At 41.8% G+C, this 17,958-nt stretch overlaps 1 protein-coding gene across 2 annotated transcripts in view; it reads right to left on the bottom strand.

Moving 5' to 3' along the window:
• DUSP22 (dual specificity phosphatase 22) overlaps positions 1-17,958 on the bottom strand; it is a 97,697-nt gene that overhangs the window by 44,481 nt on the left and 35,258 nt on the right. For both annotated transcript variants that reach the window (XM_083188025.1, XM_083188024.1), the window contains exon 3: positions 11,555-11,637. In XM_083188025.1, coding sequence (XP_083044151.1) covers positions 11,555-11,637 — 83 coding nt within the window. The remainder of the gene's footprint in view (positions 1-11,554; positions 11,638-17,958) is intronic.

Here is a 17,958-nt window from a genome sequence, read left to right as displayed (position 1 = left end):
AATGCACATGTGGACTCTTTTATGTTGGACGGACCAGCAGACCCTTTAAAGTCCGTCTTAACGAACATTTGAATAATATTAAAAAAGGTCTAGAATCCCATTCACTTTCACAGCACTTTAGGGTTAAACATAACTCCTCCATTGGAGCCATTTCCCGTTTTTTCTGTATTAAACAAGTTTGTGCAGACATTAGGAACAGAAATTTGCCCACCAGGTTGGCACAGGAGGAGATGAAATGTATTTATAATTTTAACACTTTAAAACCCAATGGTCTTAATTTAGACTTCGAGGTAAAATGGTTTTTATAGTGTTATTTACAACCCTCCGAATCCTGTATTCCTGCACATTACCTGTTTTATAATTCTTATGGTCTATTTTTATATCTGCTATTTTTATATTGTCTATTTTAAAATCCCCAATTTTTATATTGTTATGGTTAAATACTTTATGCATATATGAAATTTTACTTATACCCAATATGTATATAATTTTCAGTGATTCCGGATTTTTAGCACACTATGAGACGTTCATATGAATTCCAGCCCATCTATAACGTTTCAGAGGTGCACCAAGATGGCCGCTAATACTATGAATATCCGGAAGTTAAACACTATTCCCGGAGGTGCACCAAGATGGCCGCTGACACCACGAATATCCGGAAGCATAACACCATTCCCGGATATGACGTCACACGCCGGACCACGTACTTCCGGTATCGTCACTGGATACTTACTACCGCGGACCGGAAGTCGCGGCATTTACCGCACATCCTGGACTTTAGCGTCTGTTTGGACTTATCCTTTGTTCAGGTAAAACTCGAATTCAGTTCTGATTGGCACAGGGACGTGTCATTCACACCATATTATGCTCTGATTGGACACTTGTTCAGGTAAAACTAGAATTCAGTTCTGATTGGCACAGGGACGTGTCAATCACACCATATTATGCTCTGATTGGACACTTGTTCAGGTAAAACTAGAATTCAGTTCTGATTGGCACAGGGACGTGTCAATCACACCATATTATGCTCTGATTGGACACTTGTTCAGGTAAAACTAGAATTCAGTTCTGATTGGCACAGGGACGTGTCAATCACACCATATTATGTTCTGATTGGACACTTGTTCAGGTAAAACTAGAATTCAGTTCTGATTGGCACAGGGACGTGTCAATCACACCATATTATGCTCTGATTGGACACTTGTTCAGGTAAAACTAGAATTCAGTTCTGATTGGCACAGGGACGTGTCAATCACACCATATTATGCTCTGATTGGACACTTGTACTATATAAACCCGGAGTATAGAGTTTCCCAGCACTCTTCTTGAAAAAGACCTCAGTGGAGGTCGAAAGCGCTTGGAGCTGGGTTACCCTTTTTGTATGGGGATAGCGTTTATGGACCATTTGGACTCTGTGCCTATTGCTGTGGACGTTTGACGGTCGAAATCCCGGGCTCACCGTCATCCTCTTATGCCAACTTTGAGGACTGGATTGCCATCCAAGTTCTCCACGCATACGGGTAACAGGCCAATCTTCCATTTACCATCCGCATTGTTTATGTCCCACTTCTGTATTTTAAATGTGTTATATGTATTAAATGGTATTACACTATTTGTGCCATTTCTCCTAATTCCTTTTTGGGGGGAGCACGCTAAATTCTTGTGCCTATCCTTCGATTTGAGTTGGACGAAGTTTATCTAACACAGAAATTGAGTATACAGAGGCGGAGAAGAGGATCGCTGTTTATGACAATGGGATGTATGGTATTTATACTTATACTGCAGTGATCGTATATATTTGGGAGAAGAGGATCGTACCTCCATTTTAAGGAAGGTACCATCCTATACAGAGCGCCAGTGGAGGAATCAGTCTTCACCTTGTTTTTTGTCCAAAATTCTTCTTTATGACTGAGTATTGTAAACTAGCGTGAAATAAAGCAAGGCTAATTACACTTAAAATAACTAATTGGATATTAATTAAAACAAACTCCCAGAAGCAGTGTCATTTATATGCAGATGAGATACATTTTACGTGAAACCTGTACATACTGTATGACCTCTCCCATGTTGATGGTATAACACTCACACTGGAGATTAATCCTGGCTGAATCCTAGACAATTGTGCTAGAGTGAACAGCACTAAAAAAAAAAACACCCCAAAAAACATAGCAAAGGGCCTCTTTGACGATACAGCCGGCCTGCTTACTATGTATTGCACTGCGTAAGACAAACATTACCTTTTACAGAGATTAAATCTCGGAGAGTACTGTGCAAGAATACAGCATCTATGATTTTAGATAATAAATCATAGTTGCAATTATGACATCATGAAGAGAATGCTGGTGGTCAAATGCACTGGATGATAAAACAAGCGTCTTTGTACAGCACACAACTAATTTGGGACATATTTGGGTATTGGGCGAAGAACAAACAAAACTTATTTTTAGAATTCAGTCTGCAGGATGATAGGCTGTACACCAACACTTCACAGCATGAGGTTGGATTTCAGAATGCTAACAATGCCTAGCACTTCTACTTTTACTGTATTTTTATACTCTTATCAATAGCATGGACAGATTCAAACAGTCTTTGGAACTATTTTAGAACAGTATCATAAAAATGATAAATGAAAGATATTCTTAAGTTCTAAGCACATTCCTTTTGCACAGAACGAACATTCACATGTACTTTTTTGTTTTGTTTGCAGAGCTATTAACCTACTAGGTAAATTAAATATATACTGTATATCCCTTGCTATTTAGTGGATTGTGCCGGCTTCACTTTAATGTATGTGTGTGTGTATATATATATATATATATATATATATATATATATATATTTATTTATTTATTAGCAGTTTCTTATATAGCGCACACAGATTCCGCAGCGCTTTACAGAGAATATTTGACCATTCACATCAGTCCCTGCCCCAGTGGAGCTTACAATCTATATTCCCTACCACATGTACACGCACACACAGACATTCTAGGGTTAATTTTGTTGGGAGCCAAATTAGCCTAGCAGTATATTTTTGGATTGTGGGAGGAAACCGGAGTACCCGGAGGAAACCCACGCAAGTACGGGGAGAATATACAAACTCCGCACAGTTAGGGCCATGGTGGGTATTGAACCCATGACCTCAGTGCTGTGAGGCAGTAATGCTAACCATTACACCATCCGTACTGCCATATATACACACACACACACACACACACACACACACACTGTATATGTGTGTTATTTTGTTGTCAAATTAGACATCTGTTTATCTCCAGCTTTCCAAACAGTATGATAATAGCATATGATAAATGTAATTGGAAGTCATTGCAGTTATCAGTAATGCATGTATGTTTGCATAAATGATCTCCAGGAAAGTTTGTTATAATATATTTAGTGTAGCATTAACCCGAAAGTTTAATGTGTTTCGCTATATGCAAATAAGGTGTTTGCCACCTGGCCCGTCCTTTCAGGTTTGTCAACCCATAAAGAACATGACTTACCATCAACAGGTGACTGAAATAGCCTTTTTCAAGGACATTTTAATTTCGGTGTACACATGTTGCCAGTATGAAAACTGTCAGTGGTTGTTTGAGGCAACACTGAAAGTCTGGAGGATGTCCATTGTGCCACTCTGACAGCTAAGCATCTGTTGTGCTGCAAACCTCAGCTAAGATGACTCATGAAAATGTTGCAAGCATAAGCCATGTTTAATGTGTGTATTACAGGGTAACAAAAGAATAGCAAATAAGGCAATATTTTTCAACAACCAGCTTGTGAAAAGGAGCTACAGTAAAATGCAGAGGTGTCAATTGTAGTTTACTCTAGATGCCATCCTACTACTTTACTTTAGTCCTATAAAAAGGGACTATACAAAGCAAAGGAAAACTAATTGAAATTAACAACAGCCTATACATTAATTAAATGGAGGACAAATTAGGCTATCACGCCTAGTATGTGTACTTTAAATCTAAACCCTTTGCAGGCAATTTTTTTATTTTATTTTTGCAATTCAAACAGTCTGGTTTTAATTATTTGTAATACATTTTTTTTTTTATTCAAAACTGGTCTACATTAAATGTTCTTATTTTAAAGTGGTTCACCATTGGATCTGCTATGAGCGCTAGGGCTATTGAGCCTGACTAGACGTTGGACCTGAAAGGGTTAACTCAGGAGAGTTGTGCTGAAGATTCCAGTACTGTAATGCAGCTACAGGTTCCATAATGAAACCTGTAAATTGTAAAGGAATTAATCCACCCAGCTGATTGGAAGGGCAACTGAGAGGAGATGCCAGTCCTTAATGAATCAACCAGGGTTCCTACCTGTTTAAAAGCATAATTTACATTCACATACTGCACCTACAGTGTTCCTCTCTCCTAGCACAGGGCTGACAGCAAGGGGTGGAGTTAAATCGAACATAGGCGAGCGTCTCTGATTGAGCAGAAAACATGTGCAATAAGGGAGGGTGCCTAATTAGCAAACACTATACAAATACATGCTTAACCATTTCAGATTTCAAGTTGACATTAGTTACAAAATTGTTACATTTCTTACAGTGGGTCCGATGTATTAAGCCTGGTGTAGTGATAAAGCCGTGATATAGCAGCCAATTGACTCGTAACTGTCATTTTTCAAACAGCTGATTGGCTAGTGGGTTATCACCATCCACTGTCACTTCACCAGACTTAATACATCTGTCCCAGTATTTTTAATCCATCACTTGCATCCTCCATGAATTGTAAGTGCTTTAAACTAAAAGAAAACCTATGATATGATCTTTGATCTACACTAGCTCCATAAATTAATAAAATCTGGCTGAACATCTGATTAGGAAATGTGGTCACTTAACATATAAACTACTTGTATCATAGAATGAATTAAAACATGTGATTTGTCTGTAGGTCATTGCAGTTAAGGAACATTCGTCATTCAAATATATATTGTGCATACAAAAGCCACACTCTTAATTCAACCAAAGTTCTTTTAAAGTAAATGTTTACAGTACATTGCAAGTGTGCTCATCCCTCAGTCAAGTATGGTTTCCTTTCTCCAGTATACTCCCTAGCTTCCCACCCTTGATTTCCAGAGAATTACCTCTCTGGTACTAGCACGTCCCCTCTCAAATAATCGGGCCTACTTCAAGTTGGCTCCCAAAAGTAAAATCTAATGAGCAAAACCATGTGCACTGCAGGTGTGCATAGAGTTAAGATTTGGGTGTTCAAACTGAAATCTAAATTGCAGTGTAAAAATAAAGCACTCAGTATTTACTTTGCACAGAAACAAAATAATTCACCCAAATCTAACTCTCTCTGCATGTTATCTGCCCCACCTGCAGTGCATATGGTTTTGTCCATTAAAGGAGTTTGCCTTTGCAAACCAACCTGAATCTCCCCCATAATGTATACTGTACAGTATCTCCTCATAAAATTTTTGAAAGGGAGTTTGCAGGTTTTCTTTTAAAAACAGACCTGCTAACCCTCAGTTTTATTGTAAAGTCCTTAGAACAGTGGTTCCCAAACTTTTTGATTCACGGCACCATACAGTATTAGAATATTTTTCACGTCACCCCAAGGCAAAAAGTTACTGAGAATTTCAGGAAAAAAAAATATTTAATTAAATAAATTGGGATTCAATTTCATTCTTAGGTCCATTTATATGGTGAGGAACATGATTCACTTCTGTTTACCCAAACATTTTATTATGGGAAGCCACAAGCACTGATTTTGCCTATTTCTTTGAAAATAAAGAATTGGAATTGGTTCTGGACCACCAACCTGTGACACCCCTGCAAGTGCTCCGAGGCGCCCCAGGGAGCCTAGGCGCACAGTTTGGGAACCACTGCCTTAGAATGATCACTGTGAAAATAAATGCATAAAAATGACAACCACAAACACAATATGAACACATACAGATCATATAAACAAAACAAAAACAAAAATCTTAACGTTTAGTTCATATCAATATTATGTAATTTTTTAAGCCATTTTTTATACACATGCACAAGGCTTTATGTTCATAATATAAGCAAAACATACACGTGGCTGCTGCTTGGAAATTAGAAAAGAATATAGAAGGCAAAAAGGTAAAGTTGATTAAAACTACAATATAACTAGGTGAAAATATTGTGCAATACACACATTCATCACAGTGTGAGGAACATATTAGTACTGTGAGTATTATTTCTTATAGAGCGTACAGAATACGGTGGGGCCTGCCCCCCGGCCCAGCCCACCCCTGGCATAAGGTACTACTGTATTTCCAATCAGAGTTCGCAATGAAAAAGTTGAAAGTATGTGTCGATTATATGTACTCCCCTTATATAAATAACCCCGTTAGTAGTATTCATTCCACAAATTACATAGGAATATTAAAAAGTTTAACAATAACCAAAGGTAGCCGCTAAAAGGTATTTGAAATGATAAAGCTCTGAAACATAATTACAAGAATGTAAAACATCAGGCAGTGGTCACAAATAAACTTAAAAAAAAAAAAAAAAAGCAAATAAATAATTAAATGTTGAATACAGTATGTGGAGTTGACATGCACTACAAAGTATTGTAAACCTGTGTTGCAAGAATTACTGAGATAACTGACAAATGTTAGGTGCACTTAAATTCTGAAAGAAACCTTTCTTTTCCACACTATTGCCATACAGTATATAGCCCACAATGCCACCCATAGAGGGTGCTTGCTGATCATAACAGGCTTGGAAAGTTCCAGGAACAAGTACACAAAGTGATTATGGGATTGGTTCTTTTATCTGAATAAAAAAAAGCACTTCTGGTCATTAATAAAAGTATCGGACACTAGAGACTACTTCTCATCACATTATAAAATGTAAAGAAAGCAGTGAATAGTGGTGGGCTGGGGGTTAGGATGCCATCTGCCCCCCCGGGGTGGGACGATTTATGCCCTGGCAGGCTTGCAACAACCACATGCTACACATTAAGGTGCCCATTTCACCGTGAAATGCGATGCACGGCCGCGCACCATGCATTGCGATGCGATCCAGCCTATAACGCGTGCGATGTATGGGCACCTTAAGGGCCAGCCTCAGGGTAGAAACCCTCAAAACTGGCAAACTTTTTTATTCAGACTGATGCTGGGTCCTGGAGAGGCTGAGCACTGAGGTGGGACTGCATGATGATTCCGCAGATCGATCAGCCAATGATCTGAGGAGTCTGCAGTAATCCTCCCCAAATCACTGGCTGAGTGGTTTGTTCAGACTTCCTGCCAGGATGTGCTACAAGTTAGTGTAGGCTGTGACTGGAATATGTGCTGCCATCCTGGCTGGCTGTTTGCAGTGTGAGGCCATTTACACAGTAACAGATGCAGAACCAGCTTCTCTTGTGGCTGTTGCATCACATCCCTGCCCACACTTTGTATCTGCTTCTCCTTCCCCTGAGTAAGGATGGACATCTAAAGCCTATGATCAACAGATGGTAAAGGCCCATACACACTTTCAGACTTTGAGCTGAAAATCACTCAAAACAGCAGTTTTGAGCGATTTTCAGCTCAAAGTCTGCAAGTGTGTATGGTCCACCGATGCCCGACTAGCGATGATGCGCGCTCCCGCATCATCGCTAGCAAAGTAGGCAGTCTGCTGATTTAACCAGCATGTCTGGCGATGATGGCTCATATTTGAGCCATCATCGCCAGGTGTGTATGGCAGCCAGGCTGAAAGATCAGAGACTTTCAGCCCAGCTGACCGGCTGCTCCCTCCCCCGGCTGACTGCCCCCCCTGCCATTGACCCCGCCCCCCCCTGACATCCAGCCCACTCCCTCCCCCACCAACCAGTGCATATACTCACCCCGCCGCCATGCCCATCCCGCCACTCATCTTCTCTGCTGCGTCTCCCCGGCCAGGCCACACAGCCCGGCGGAGCGCCCCGCCCCCGGCTGGCTGCTCTGCTCCATAGTGTGGAGCATATAAACTCCACTGGCCACCAATGCGTTTTTTAAGCAAGTAATATATAGATTACACTGAGCACCAATGTGATATATTTAAGCCAGTACATATATACATTGCTGGCACAGACCAGCAATGTATATAATACATTGGTGGCAGTGGACATATAAATATAATAAGCAATCAGGGCCAGCCCACTGGAGGGCGGCACTTGGGAGCAGGTCAGTGGCGTGGAGCAAGGTGACTGGCACCCGCACCCCATCCCCCTAAAGCCAGTTGAGCCACACTGCACCACCGCTGACTTGCTCCGGTGCCCGCACCCCCCGTGGATCATGCACCGTGCCATGCGTGCCGCTGCCAGTAATGTAAATATGGAACCAATGGAATTCAAACCCAGCCCATTATGTAAATAGCCTTTTATAATGAAAGATTTTCAGCAAAGTCTTTCACCTCCTGAAAATCTCTTGCTCTTTTGGTAAAATAGCTCAGTGTGTACGCACTACTTTGGCGATAGATAAATCTCACAGATTTTGGCAAAGTCTTTTGAAATAAAAATCTTCTAGTGTGTATGGGCCTTAACTGACCATCGCATTTAAAGGATTTGGTAGAAAAAAAAAAATGTACACAATTTGCACATGCGCAAACATCTGCAGTGTGGCTGCACATGCGCAATAAACCACTGCAGCATGGCTGCCTGGGGATGGGACTGGAGGTAGGACCATTGCAACACAATCAAATATTTATCATCAGAATGCCACCATCTGCCACTACCATCAGAACAAAAACATTGATGGTTGAGAACCATCGTAATGCAAAGTCCATTCATACTGCTGAGACTGACCAAATCCAAATGGCTGCTGTTAGTATATGATGCCTTCCATACAGGTATATTTCTCTTGTAACATGCCTCTGCCAACTCTTGCTGGGATCTGCTGCAGCAGTCCACACACAGGCCCTTATTCAGATCTGATTGCAGTACAAATTTGTTTGGAAAATGGGCAAAACCATGTGCACTGCAGGTGGCGCAGATGTAACATGAGAGAGTTAAATTTGTGTTGAAATGTCAGTGGATGTTACTCCCCTGACTCACTGGCAGTTGGGGTTTCTCCCCTATTTGAATTTTTATCTGTGCTACGGCCCCAATCTGTAGCAGCCATTGAATTATCTACCTATACTAACTCCATTTTGTGTGTGCCGTTCCCTTATTCTTCTTCCCATCATCACATTTGTTCTCCATTTATCCTCTTCCATGTGCCCCAACTACCCACGTCCCATTGTGGCACACCTTCTTCTTCTTGAAAGGTTGAGGCAAATAAACAATGTCCTTGTTAGAGTGCTGAGGCTATCTATATCCCTGACCTTGTCCCCTCAGCCCACGTGACAGAGGACCACAACAAACAGAGATGGAGTAAGAAACAAAAATAAAAAATTTAGATAGATATTTTTTGGGGGGTCCACTATTTTTTTCTGGATGGTATTTGTTAGTATTTTCTATTTTTACTGTAACCTTAAAATGTATGCACCTTATGTATATGTATTAGTTAATCAAATAATTTATGTAAATAAATCAGCATCAGCTGTAAGTGGCACAAGATGGAATCCCCTGATGACGCGTTTATCCGCCTTAACCTCGGTCAGCAGCTTCCTCAGATCCGCCTTCCTCAGATTCGCAAAGGGAAGGTCTTCACACAAGAACGGTCCTTTGCGATAATTAACGCATATCTTAGTGCATATGCAATTATCATCGATGCGGTAGCTGGCGATGTGCGGTGGATGTTAGTGCATCCCCCCAAAGTACTTTGGTACGGTATACCAAAACATAAAAACTATAGCCGATAACAGTATTATAACTAGGATTATTGATGGTGCAAGGATTCATTTTGAGAACAGTCTGATTTCCCGTTACTTTTGTAGCATGTTAGGATAATAAATACCGATAAGTAGTTTTTTTGGTCCAGTGATTAGCCTCAGAAATATTTTCCTTACTTGGTAACAGCCCTGAGATTGCAATGTTGGAAGACAGCCAAAATACACATCATATTACAACAGAGCTAAGGCATTAAAGAGATGAAAATGCAAATAGATAGTCACAAATACAGTTCATGCATTGCATCTCTGATCAATAGTGATTGGGGAACAAAGTACGGTAATATAGATCCTGTAAACAAAAAAGTTACTTGGGTAATATCAAATTCTGCTCATCTGCTATTACTGAGCAGCAGGAAGAGTTCTTGGTGTGGCAAGAAATGCACACAAAACAAGATAAGATGTGATTTCCTAGGAATTATTTTATTTTAACTGTTCATAAAACACATGAATTAGCTTGCTGGCATGTAGACATGGTACGTGTTCCGACAGGAAAGAGGTTTCATTGCTTTATGAAAGGACAGGATGTCAATAACTGAGGAACAGTTACCTTTGTTGGGTGCTGCTCACGCCCAAATTAGGGTGAGACAAGTGATTATAAACAGTGTATTTTTACCCTGAATAACATCATTATAAAAAAATAAAAATAAGAATGTAAGTAGAAAATTATGTCATGTTTAACAAAGTTTAAATAACTGGAAAGCATTATATATCTTAAGGTGCCCATACACGCACCGATCCCGGCGGTGCGATCTGTGCTTAGAGGTACGCGCTCCCGCACCTTAATAGTGGTCTTTTCGCTCATTTATTGGTGTCTTCCTCTAGTTTGAGGATCTGTTACAGGATTCCTGCTAAATCCACCGCCATATGGAAGGTTTATGAGCCTGAAAACAAGTCCTACATTTAATTGAACTTGAGCACAGTAACATCTTTCCTGTTTGAACACATACATCTCTGCATTCCAGAAAACTGATCTGGTTTTAGCGTTTGAAGATTTATAGATATTGTTAAAGAACATTTCTCTTCCATGACGTATTTTATGGACAATTAGAATTGGGATAGGCATATGTATACCTATCGAAGGGCCCACTTGTTGTCTATGGTCTATATGATGAAAACACCAAGGGCTGGTAAAAGGAAAGACCCTGCAATAATTCGGACCAGCCTGCAAAGTGTACTGGCTTTCAATCTGCCATCACACGGCTTCAAACAGGGTTGAAAACCCCAGCTAGGGTTCAGGTTTAATGTTTTGAAAGAGGCATTATCCTGACTCAATAAAAGCACAGAAATCTAGTGTATACATGCAGTGATTATACTTCGTCCAGTGATGGCAAACCTGGACACTCCAGCTGTTGAACTACACATCCCAGCATGCCCTGCATCACATCCCAGCATGGCCAAATAGTAAAACTGTAGCAAGGCATGCTGGGAGATGTAGTTCAACAGCTGGAGTGCATAATTGCATTGATTATACCTGTGCACCTGCTATGTGACATGGAAAATGTGAATGTTTTAGGGTCTCAAGGACAAAGTTTGAGAGCCGCTGGATCAGTGCAAAATCATACCAGCACATTAAAACCAATAAAAGGACGTTGTGATATCATAAATTGCCTAACATAAGAATCACACAAAACTATAAAGACCGCTTCCAGACTAGCAATTACATATCTTCAGGACACGCCTTAGCCAGTAAATGCAATGTTACAGACAAGGACATGTGGAAGGATGTAATAAATCATACTTACTAAGCAAGGAGGAAAATGGAAAGCCAGTTCTGCTTACCTCTAACATAGGCCTGGCACTGTCATGTATAGACAAAACGTGAGTAATGTTATTCTTGTGTAGCTGTTCGATATCCCGAGCATCTGCAGGAGAATAATAAAAATTACTTTTAGTTAAAAGGAGAAAAAAAAAATATTCCATTAAAAACTTTACATCACAAACAATACTTCACCATTGTTAATGACTTCAAGCTAAAGCAAAACATTTGAAATGTTAGAATGAGATTAAACATGACCTAGCCATACGAATGCTTTGCTTAAACAGGGCATCTTTAACTTTCAAACTATTACAACTTGAGTCTGCCATAACCAAAATTCTTGGTGTTACAAGAATTTTGAATATCTGAATTTTCTATGTTTTGGAATTTTTCATACTATAATGACCTATCTTTGGGTAGGACCCAAGTCTAAATTTAAATGCATTTATAATTCATATACATTTTTTAGGGTAATTTATACATGTTTATTCATTTTGAAAATTCAAAAATATTGTGTACAGAGAACCATGCAAAGGCAGAGATGTCCCTAAAAAAATTAAATGTGGGGTCTGGGTCTGCTCGACCGAGAAATCGCAGATGGGATACAATGTCACGTCTGCTGCGGGATGAGAAGGGGGCGTGGCCGCGAGTCCGGGAAGAGGCGAGCTGCAGCCGGGAGCTCGTCACTTCCTGGCTCGTTCTGCCAAGAAACCCCGTTCAATGCTGTCGGGGAAGACAGCATTGAATAGGGTCCCGCAGCAATCTCCCCCCTTGGGGGATGGCTGGGGGTGATTGAATACCCCCCTATACCTGTGAAGCAAATAGAACTGCCATAAAAGAAATTATGGGAACATAGTCAAACTACTTAACCCTTTGAGTGGCAAGTGAATTTGGCAAAATAGGTGTGAAAATTGCAAAAGCAAACAATTTTATTCATCATAATAACTTAAGTTTACCTTATATAAGAAATATAATCTTTTTTTACACATTCAAATTTATTTAACAAATCTGAGTGACGCTGCCAATTTTTGGCCGATATTTTGAACATCTCACACAGAGATGTTGGCACTCAAAGGGTTAAAATAAATATTGTGCAAGCATCAATTAATAATAATCGTTTCCTTTCCATCACATTAATACTTCTCCATGTAATCCTGCTTAGGTACACTGTAATGTATTACAATCTTGTATTACTGTAAAGTTGGGAAGTAGAGCAGTTTCCTAATTTCTGCCATTACAGTCCAGGTTTTAATGACATCCATGCTTGAGCAAAGGTAACTTAACTAGTACCTCAGTCAATTTGACTTAACCATGTGGACTTAATCATGGATATCTTTAAAACCTAGAGACTTTTAAAAAGGCAAGTTAAGGTCCATACACACTGGGCGACTATGCCCAACGTGTATGGAGAGCGATGATCGCTAGCATCACTGGGGGGAAAGCCACTGCATACACACTGAGCGGCTTTCCCCCTGCCCGGCACCATCAGCAGGGAGAGGACGGCTTGGCATAGTGCAGCGCTATGCAAAGCCATCCTCAAAGCTGCTCATCTGCTGGTATTACCAGCAGATGAACGGCTTTCCCGGCGACGATGCGGGAGGGCGCAGCAATCACCACTCATCGCCAGGGCATACACACTGGGCAGCTTTGAGCTGAAAGTAGCTCAAACCTGCTGTTTTGAGTGGCTTTCAGCTTTTAGCTCAAAGTAGCCTAGTGTGTATGGGCCTTTAAAGGTGCCCACACACTAGAAAGATCTGTGATCTGAAGTTTTCCCTTGGACAAAATATTTTGTGGTGGTACAGTATGCCTGAACACACGAATGTGCCCGAATATCCAAGCGTGCCTGGACACCCAAGCGCACGAAAGCACCTGAGTGCCCCTGAACACGTCCGAATACACAAACATACCTGAATACTGAAGGCGCCCAAATGCCAGAGAGCAGGAAGGAGCCCAAATGGCCAAGAGCAGGAAGGAGCACAAATGGCCAAGAGCAGGAAGGAGCGCAAATGGCCAAGAGCAGGAAGGAGCGCAAATGGCCAAGAGCAGGAAGGAGCGCAAATGGCCAAGAGCAGGAAAGAGCGCAAATGGCCAAGAGCAGGAAGGAGCGCAAATGGCCAAGAGCAGGAAGGAGCGCAAATGGCCAAGAGCAGGAAGGAGCGCAAATGGCCAAGAGCAGGAAGGAGCGCAAATGGCCAAGAGCAGGAAGGAGCGCAAATGGCCAAGAGCAGGAAGGAGCACAAATGCCCAAGAGCAGGAACACTGCAGAATATCCAAGGGTGCCCCGAATATCCGAGACCTACAGATCTTCAGCTGCCCCTTCTGACATTCCTTATAGCAGGGGAGAACAGAAGATGCAGCTAAAGATCCTTGGGAGTGCACACTGTATCGCGAGTAAACACCCGAGCACAGGAACACACGCGCCTGAATACATGAGTCCTACAGATCTTCAGCTGCATCTTCTGATCTTCCTTGCAGCAAGTAGCTTAAGATCAGCGGGGGTACACATCGGATTATGAACGGTTTGCGATAAAAATCAGCTGATAATCGACCGATTGGTCAATAATCGACTGATCGACCTGAAATTCGCTTTAATGTGTGGCCACCATTAGAAAATAATGAGGGAAAAATAAGCTCCTAATTGTCATGGATATACGATAGTTAGGTCGACACGATTAAGGTCGACATGTAATGGGTCGACGGGGTTTAAGACGACACACGAAAAAGGTTGACAAAGCTAAGGTCAACATGGTCCAAAGGCATGAGTTCGACAATCAAAATGTCGACAATCAACAGGTAGAAATTAGTTTTTCACTTTTCTTTCTTTATTTTTAATTATTAACAGTTTCTTATATAGCGCACACAGATTCTGCAGTGCTTTACAGAGAATATTTGAACATTCACATCAGTCCCTGCCCCAGTGGAGCTTACAATCTATATTCCCTACCACATTTATACCCCTTTCCCCCTTGCAAGCCGGGTCGCAAGCTGGGTTCTAAGTTCCGGGTGCGACCCAGCTTGCAAGTGCTTTCACACTGGCCACCCGAACCAGAATGAAGTCGGGCGGGTGGCGTCATCAGGAGGCTTGACCGGGGCGGCGCTGGGAGATGTCAGGATTAAGCACTGGAGGGTGGGTTAGGTTAGGTAGCATGGGAGGGGTAGGGCTAGAGGGAGAATATTCACCGGAATGCTGCTTGTAGATGACTGCACCAGAATTGCTTTGTGAGCTGCCAAATAAGCTGCCATTGAGACCAGGAGAGGGGACAACGCTAGACAACAAGGGGGGTTCAACATTTTAGGAGTGACACCTGATGAATATCAGCATTGCGAATCTTGACATGAATGTCAACTTAGTATACAACACTCCAAATGATCATTCATTCAACGTCCTGCTTATATTAGTGGCCGATAAGAGGGGGAGCGGCGGGAGGCATCGTTTTTTTTTCAGGACCCCAGACAGTGCATGTTTTGCAGGTCTCCTCACAGAATCAAGTGATATAATTAGCTACACCTGTCGATCTTTAAAAATGTTTCAGTGAGTAATGAGTGCACCTGTCAGGTGACCTGGAAAATGTGAACTGTGTGGGGTCCTGAAGACAGAGTTTGAGAACCACTGCAATCAGGGGCGGGCTGGGCCGGGCAGCAGGGTGCCATCTGCCCCCCAGGCCGCTCTGGCAGGTGTGCTGCGGGCCGCGGCCGTGTCTGGGCCTTAACGTTTTTTTTGCAATGCCAGCGGCCATGTTCCTGTAGTCTTTTAAAAGACTGCGGCCACAGGAACATGGCCGCTGGCCTCCACGGCTACTTGGAGGAGGGCCCGGGCCGCCTGTTACCTCTTATCCCCGGGCGGCCGTGGCAGACGCTGGGTGTGGAGTGGACGTCATGACGATGACGCCTCCCACCCACGCGTCTGCAGAGGAAGGCTGGCCGCAGGCAGGACAAGTCGGGGGGCCGCAGCAGGACAGGCCGCAGCAGCAGCAAGATAAGAGGGAGAAAATAAAGTAAGTGAGCATTAAACTCACAAATAAAAAAAAAAAACATATTTCTGCTGTTTCCTGTATAATAATAATAATAATAATGCAATGACACCACAGGCTGCTCCCCCTGTATTGCATTACTATTATTATATTATACAGGGGGAGCAGCCTGTGGTGTCATGGCATTACTTTTATATTATACAGGGGGAGCAGCCTGTGGTGTCATAATTATTATTGTACAGGGGGAGCAGCCTGTGGTGTCATGGCATTATGCCATGACACCACAGGCTGCTCCCTCTGTATAATAATAATTCCATGACACCACAGGCTGCTCCGCCTGTATAATATAAAAGTAATGCCATGACACCACAGGCTGCTCCCACTGTATAATGATAATGCAATGACGCCACAGGCTGCTCCCCCTGTATAAAATTTGTGTCATGGCATTACTATTGTCAGCGGGAGCAGCCTGTGGTGTCATTGCATTATTATTATACAGAGGGAGCAGCCTGTGGAGTCATGGCATTACTTTTATATTATACAGGGGGAGCAGCCTGTGGTGTCATAATTATTACTGTATAGGGGGAGCAGCCCGTGGTGTCATGGCATTATGCCATGACACCACAGGCTTCTCCCTCTGTATAATAATAATGCCATGACACCACAGGCTGCTCCCCCTGTATAATATAAAAGTAATGCCATGCCACCACAGGCTGCTCCCTCTGTATAATAATAATGCCATGACACCACAGGCTGCTCCCCCTGTATAATAATAATAATAATAATAATGCCATGACACCACAGGCTGATCCCCCTGTATAATATAATAATAGTAATGCCATGACACAAATTATTATACAGGGGAGCATCCTGTGGCATCATGGCATTACTATTACACAGAGGGAGCACCCTGTGGTGTCATGGCATTACTTTTATATTATACAGGGGGAGCAGCCTGTGGTGTCATGGCATTACTTTTCTTATACAGGGAGAGCGGCCTGTAATGTCACGGCATGATTATTATACAGGGGGAGCAGCCTGTGGTGTCCTGTCTTTTACGCAAGGGTGCAGCCTGTGGTGCTGTGTTCTTTATGCAGGAGAGCAGGCTGTGGTGTCCTGTTCTTTATTTATGCAGGAGAACAGCCTGTGGTGTCCTGTTCTTTATTTATGCAGGAGATCAGCATGTGGTGTCTAGACCAATGCGCTACTTATGCTCTACTTTACTAAATTTGCCAGCCAGCCCCTGACTGCAATAGGCAAAGCTAGCAATAATTTAAAATTGGTCCTGGCCAACGATCCATAAAATATGCAGACAAAAGGAAACAAATCGTGTTCCAAACTACACTATTAAACCTAAAGATGACATATGAATATTATTTCATCAATATTTTTTTCTTAATTTCTCAACAGGAACCTTTTGGCCTAGGCGGCCTACCATTGATAAAATTGATACTATAAAAGTGCCTTGATTCTAAAAAGTTTGAGAACCACTGCCATACACTGTAGAGCAAGCATGTCCAAACTGCGGCCCTCCAGCTGTTGGGAACTACACATCCCAGCATGCCTTGCCATAGTTTTAGCATTACCTAATTGCAAAACTGTGGCAAGGCATGATGAGACTTGTAGTTTCATAACAGCTGGAGGGCCATAGTTTGGGCATGCCTACTGTAGAGTATGTTTTTAGCGATCTTTAGAAAGAAAAATTGTATTAAGTTTAAGTATGTGAGGCCCTCTTGAAATAAAATACAAAATGATGTAATGACTCATTAGAAACACCTGCTCCATTTATCACGCAGTAGCGTACAGTATTTATACACTTCTCTTCAGTTACAATGTGCCAAGATCAATGTATTACCATGCACAAACCAGTTACCAGGAAATGATTAACTCAAGAGCAATTAAGGGAATAGTGATCTATTTCAAGCAGCTTTCAATGAGACCGAGCTTATATGTGCTGTAGTAGCATGTGGAGGAGTAGTACTCCCGTGGTAATGTCAGTGCTCGCTGGCAGATCTGCCGTCCATTATGGAGATTAACAACATAGCTTCTGTGCTTTTATAGCACAAGGAGTAGTATGATAAGCAAATAAGTCAAATACTTAGATGACCAGAAATATAGCCAGGATGCTCAGAAAGCTCCTAACGAAACACTACTACTGCCAGTAATATTAGGTCTATGAAGATGAATCTTCTAGTGACATGCAGAGGCGGTCTCCAGACATGAGATGATAGGTGGAATTAGCACTCAATGAATTTATACCTTAAAGTAAACTACTCTACGATTTACAGCCAAAAAGGAAATAAGCCAGTTAAGTCCTAATTTGTCTTCATTCTACAGGCTATACTGTAGCTAACCATATTCAACAAAAAGAAAACTTAATTCAACATTCACACTCGCTTTTCTGTGTCTATATGACTGAAAGGAAACAAATAAAAAATAAACTGCTGGCCAAAAAA

Source organism: Crinia signifera, chromosome 5, assembly GCF_055691185.1.
Source record: "Crinia signifera chromosome 5, ASM5569118v1, whole genome shotgun sequence".
In the NCBI taxonomy this organism is placed as follows: domain Eukaryota; kingdom Metazoa; phylum Chordata; class Amphibia; order Anura; family Myobatrachidae; genus Crinia; species Crinia signifera.
The sequence above is the reverse complement of the archived record's forward strand: the minus strand, read 5'-3'. Positions and strand labels throughout refer to the sequence as shown.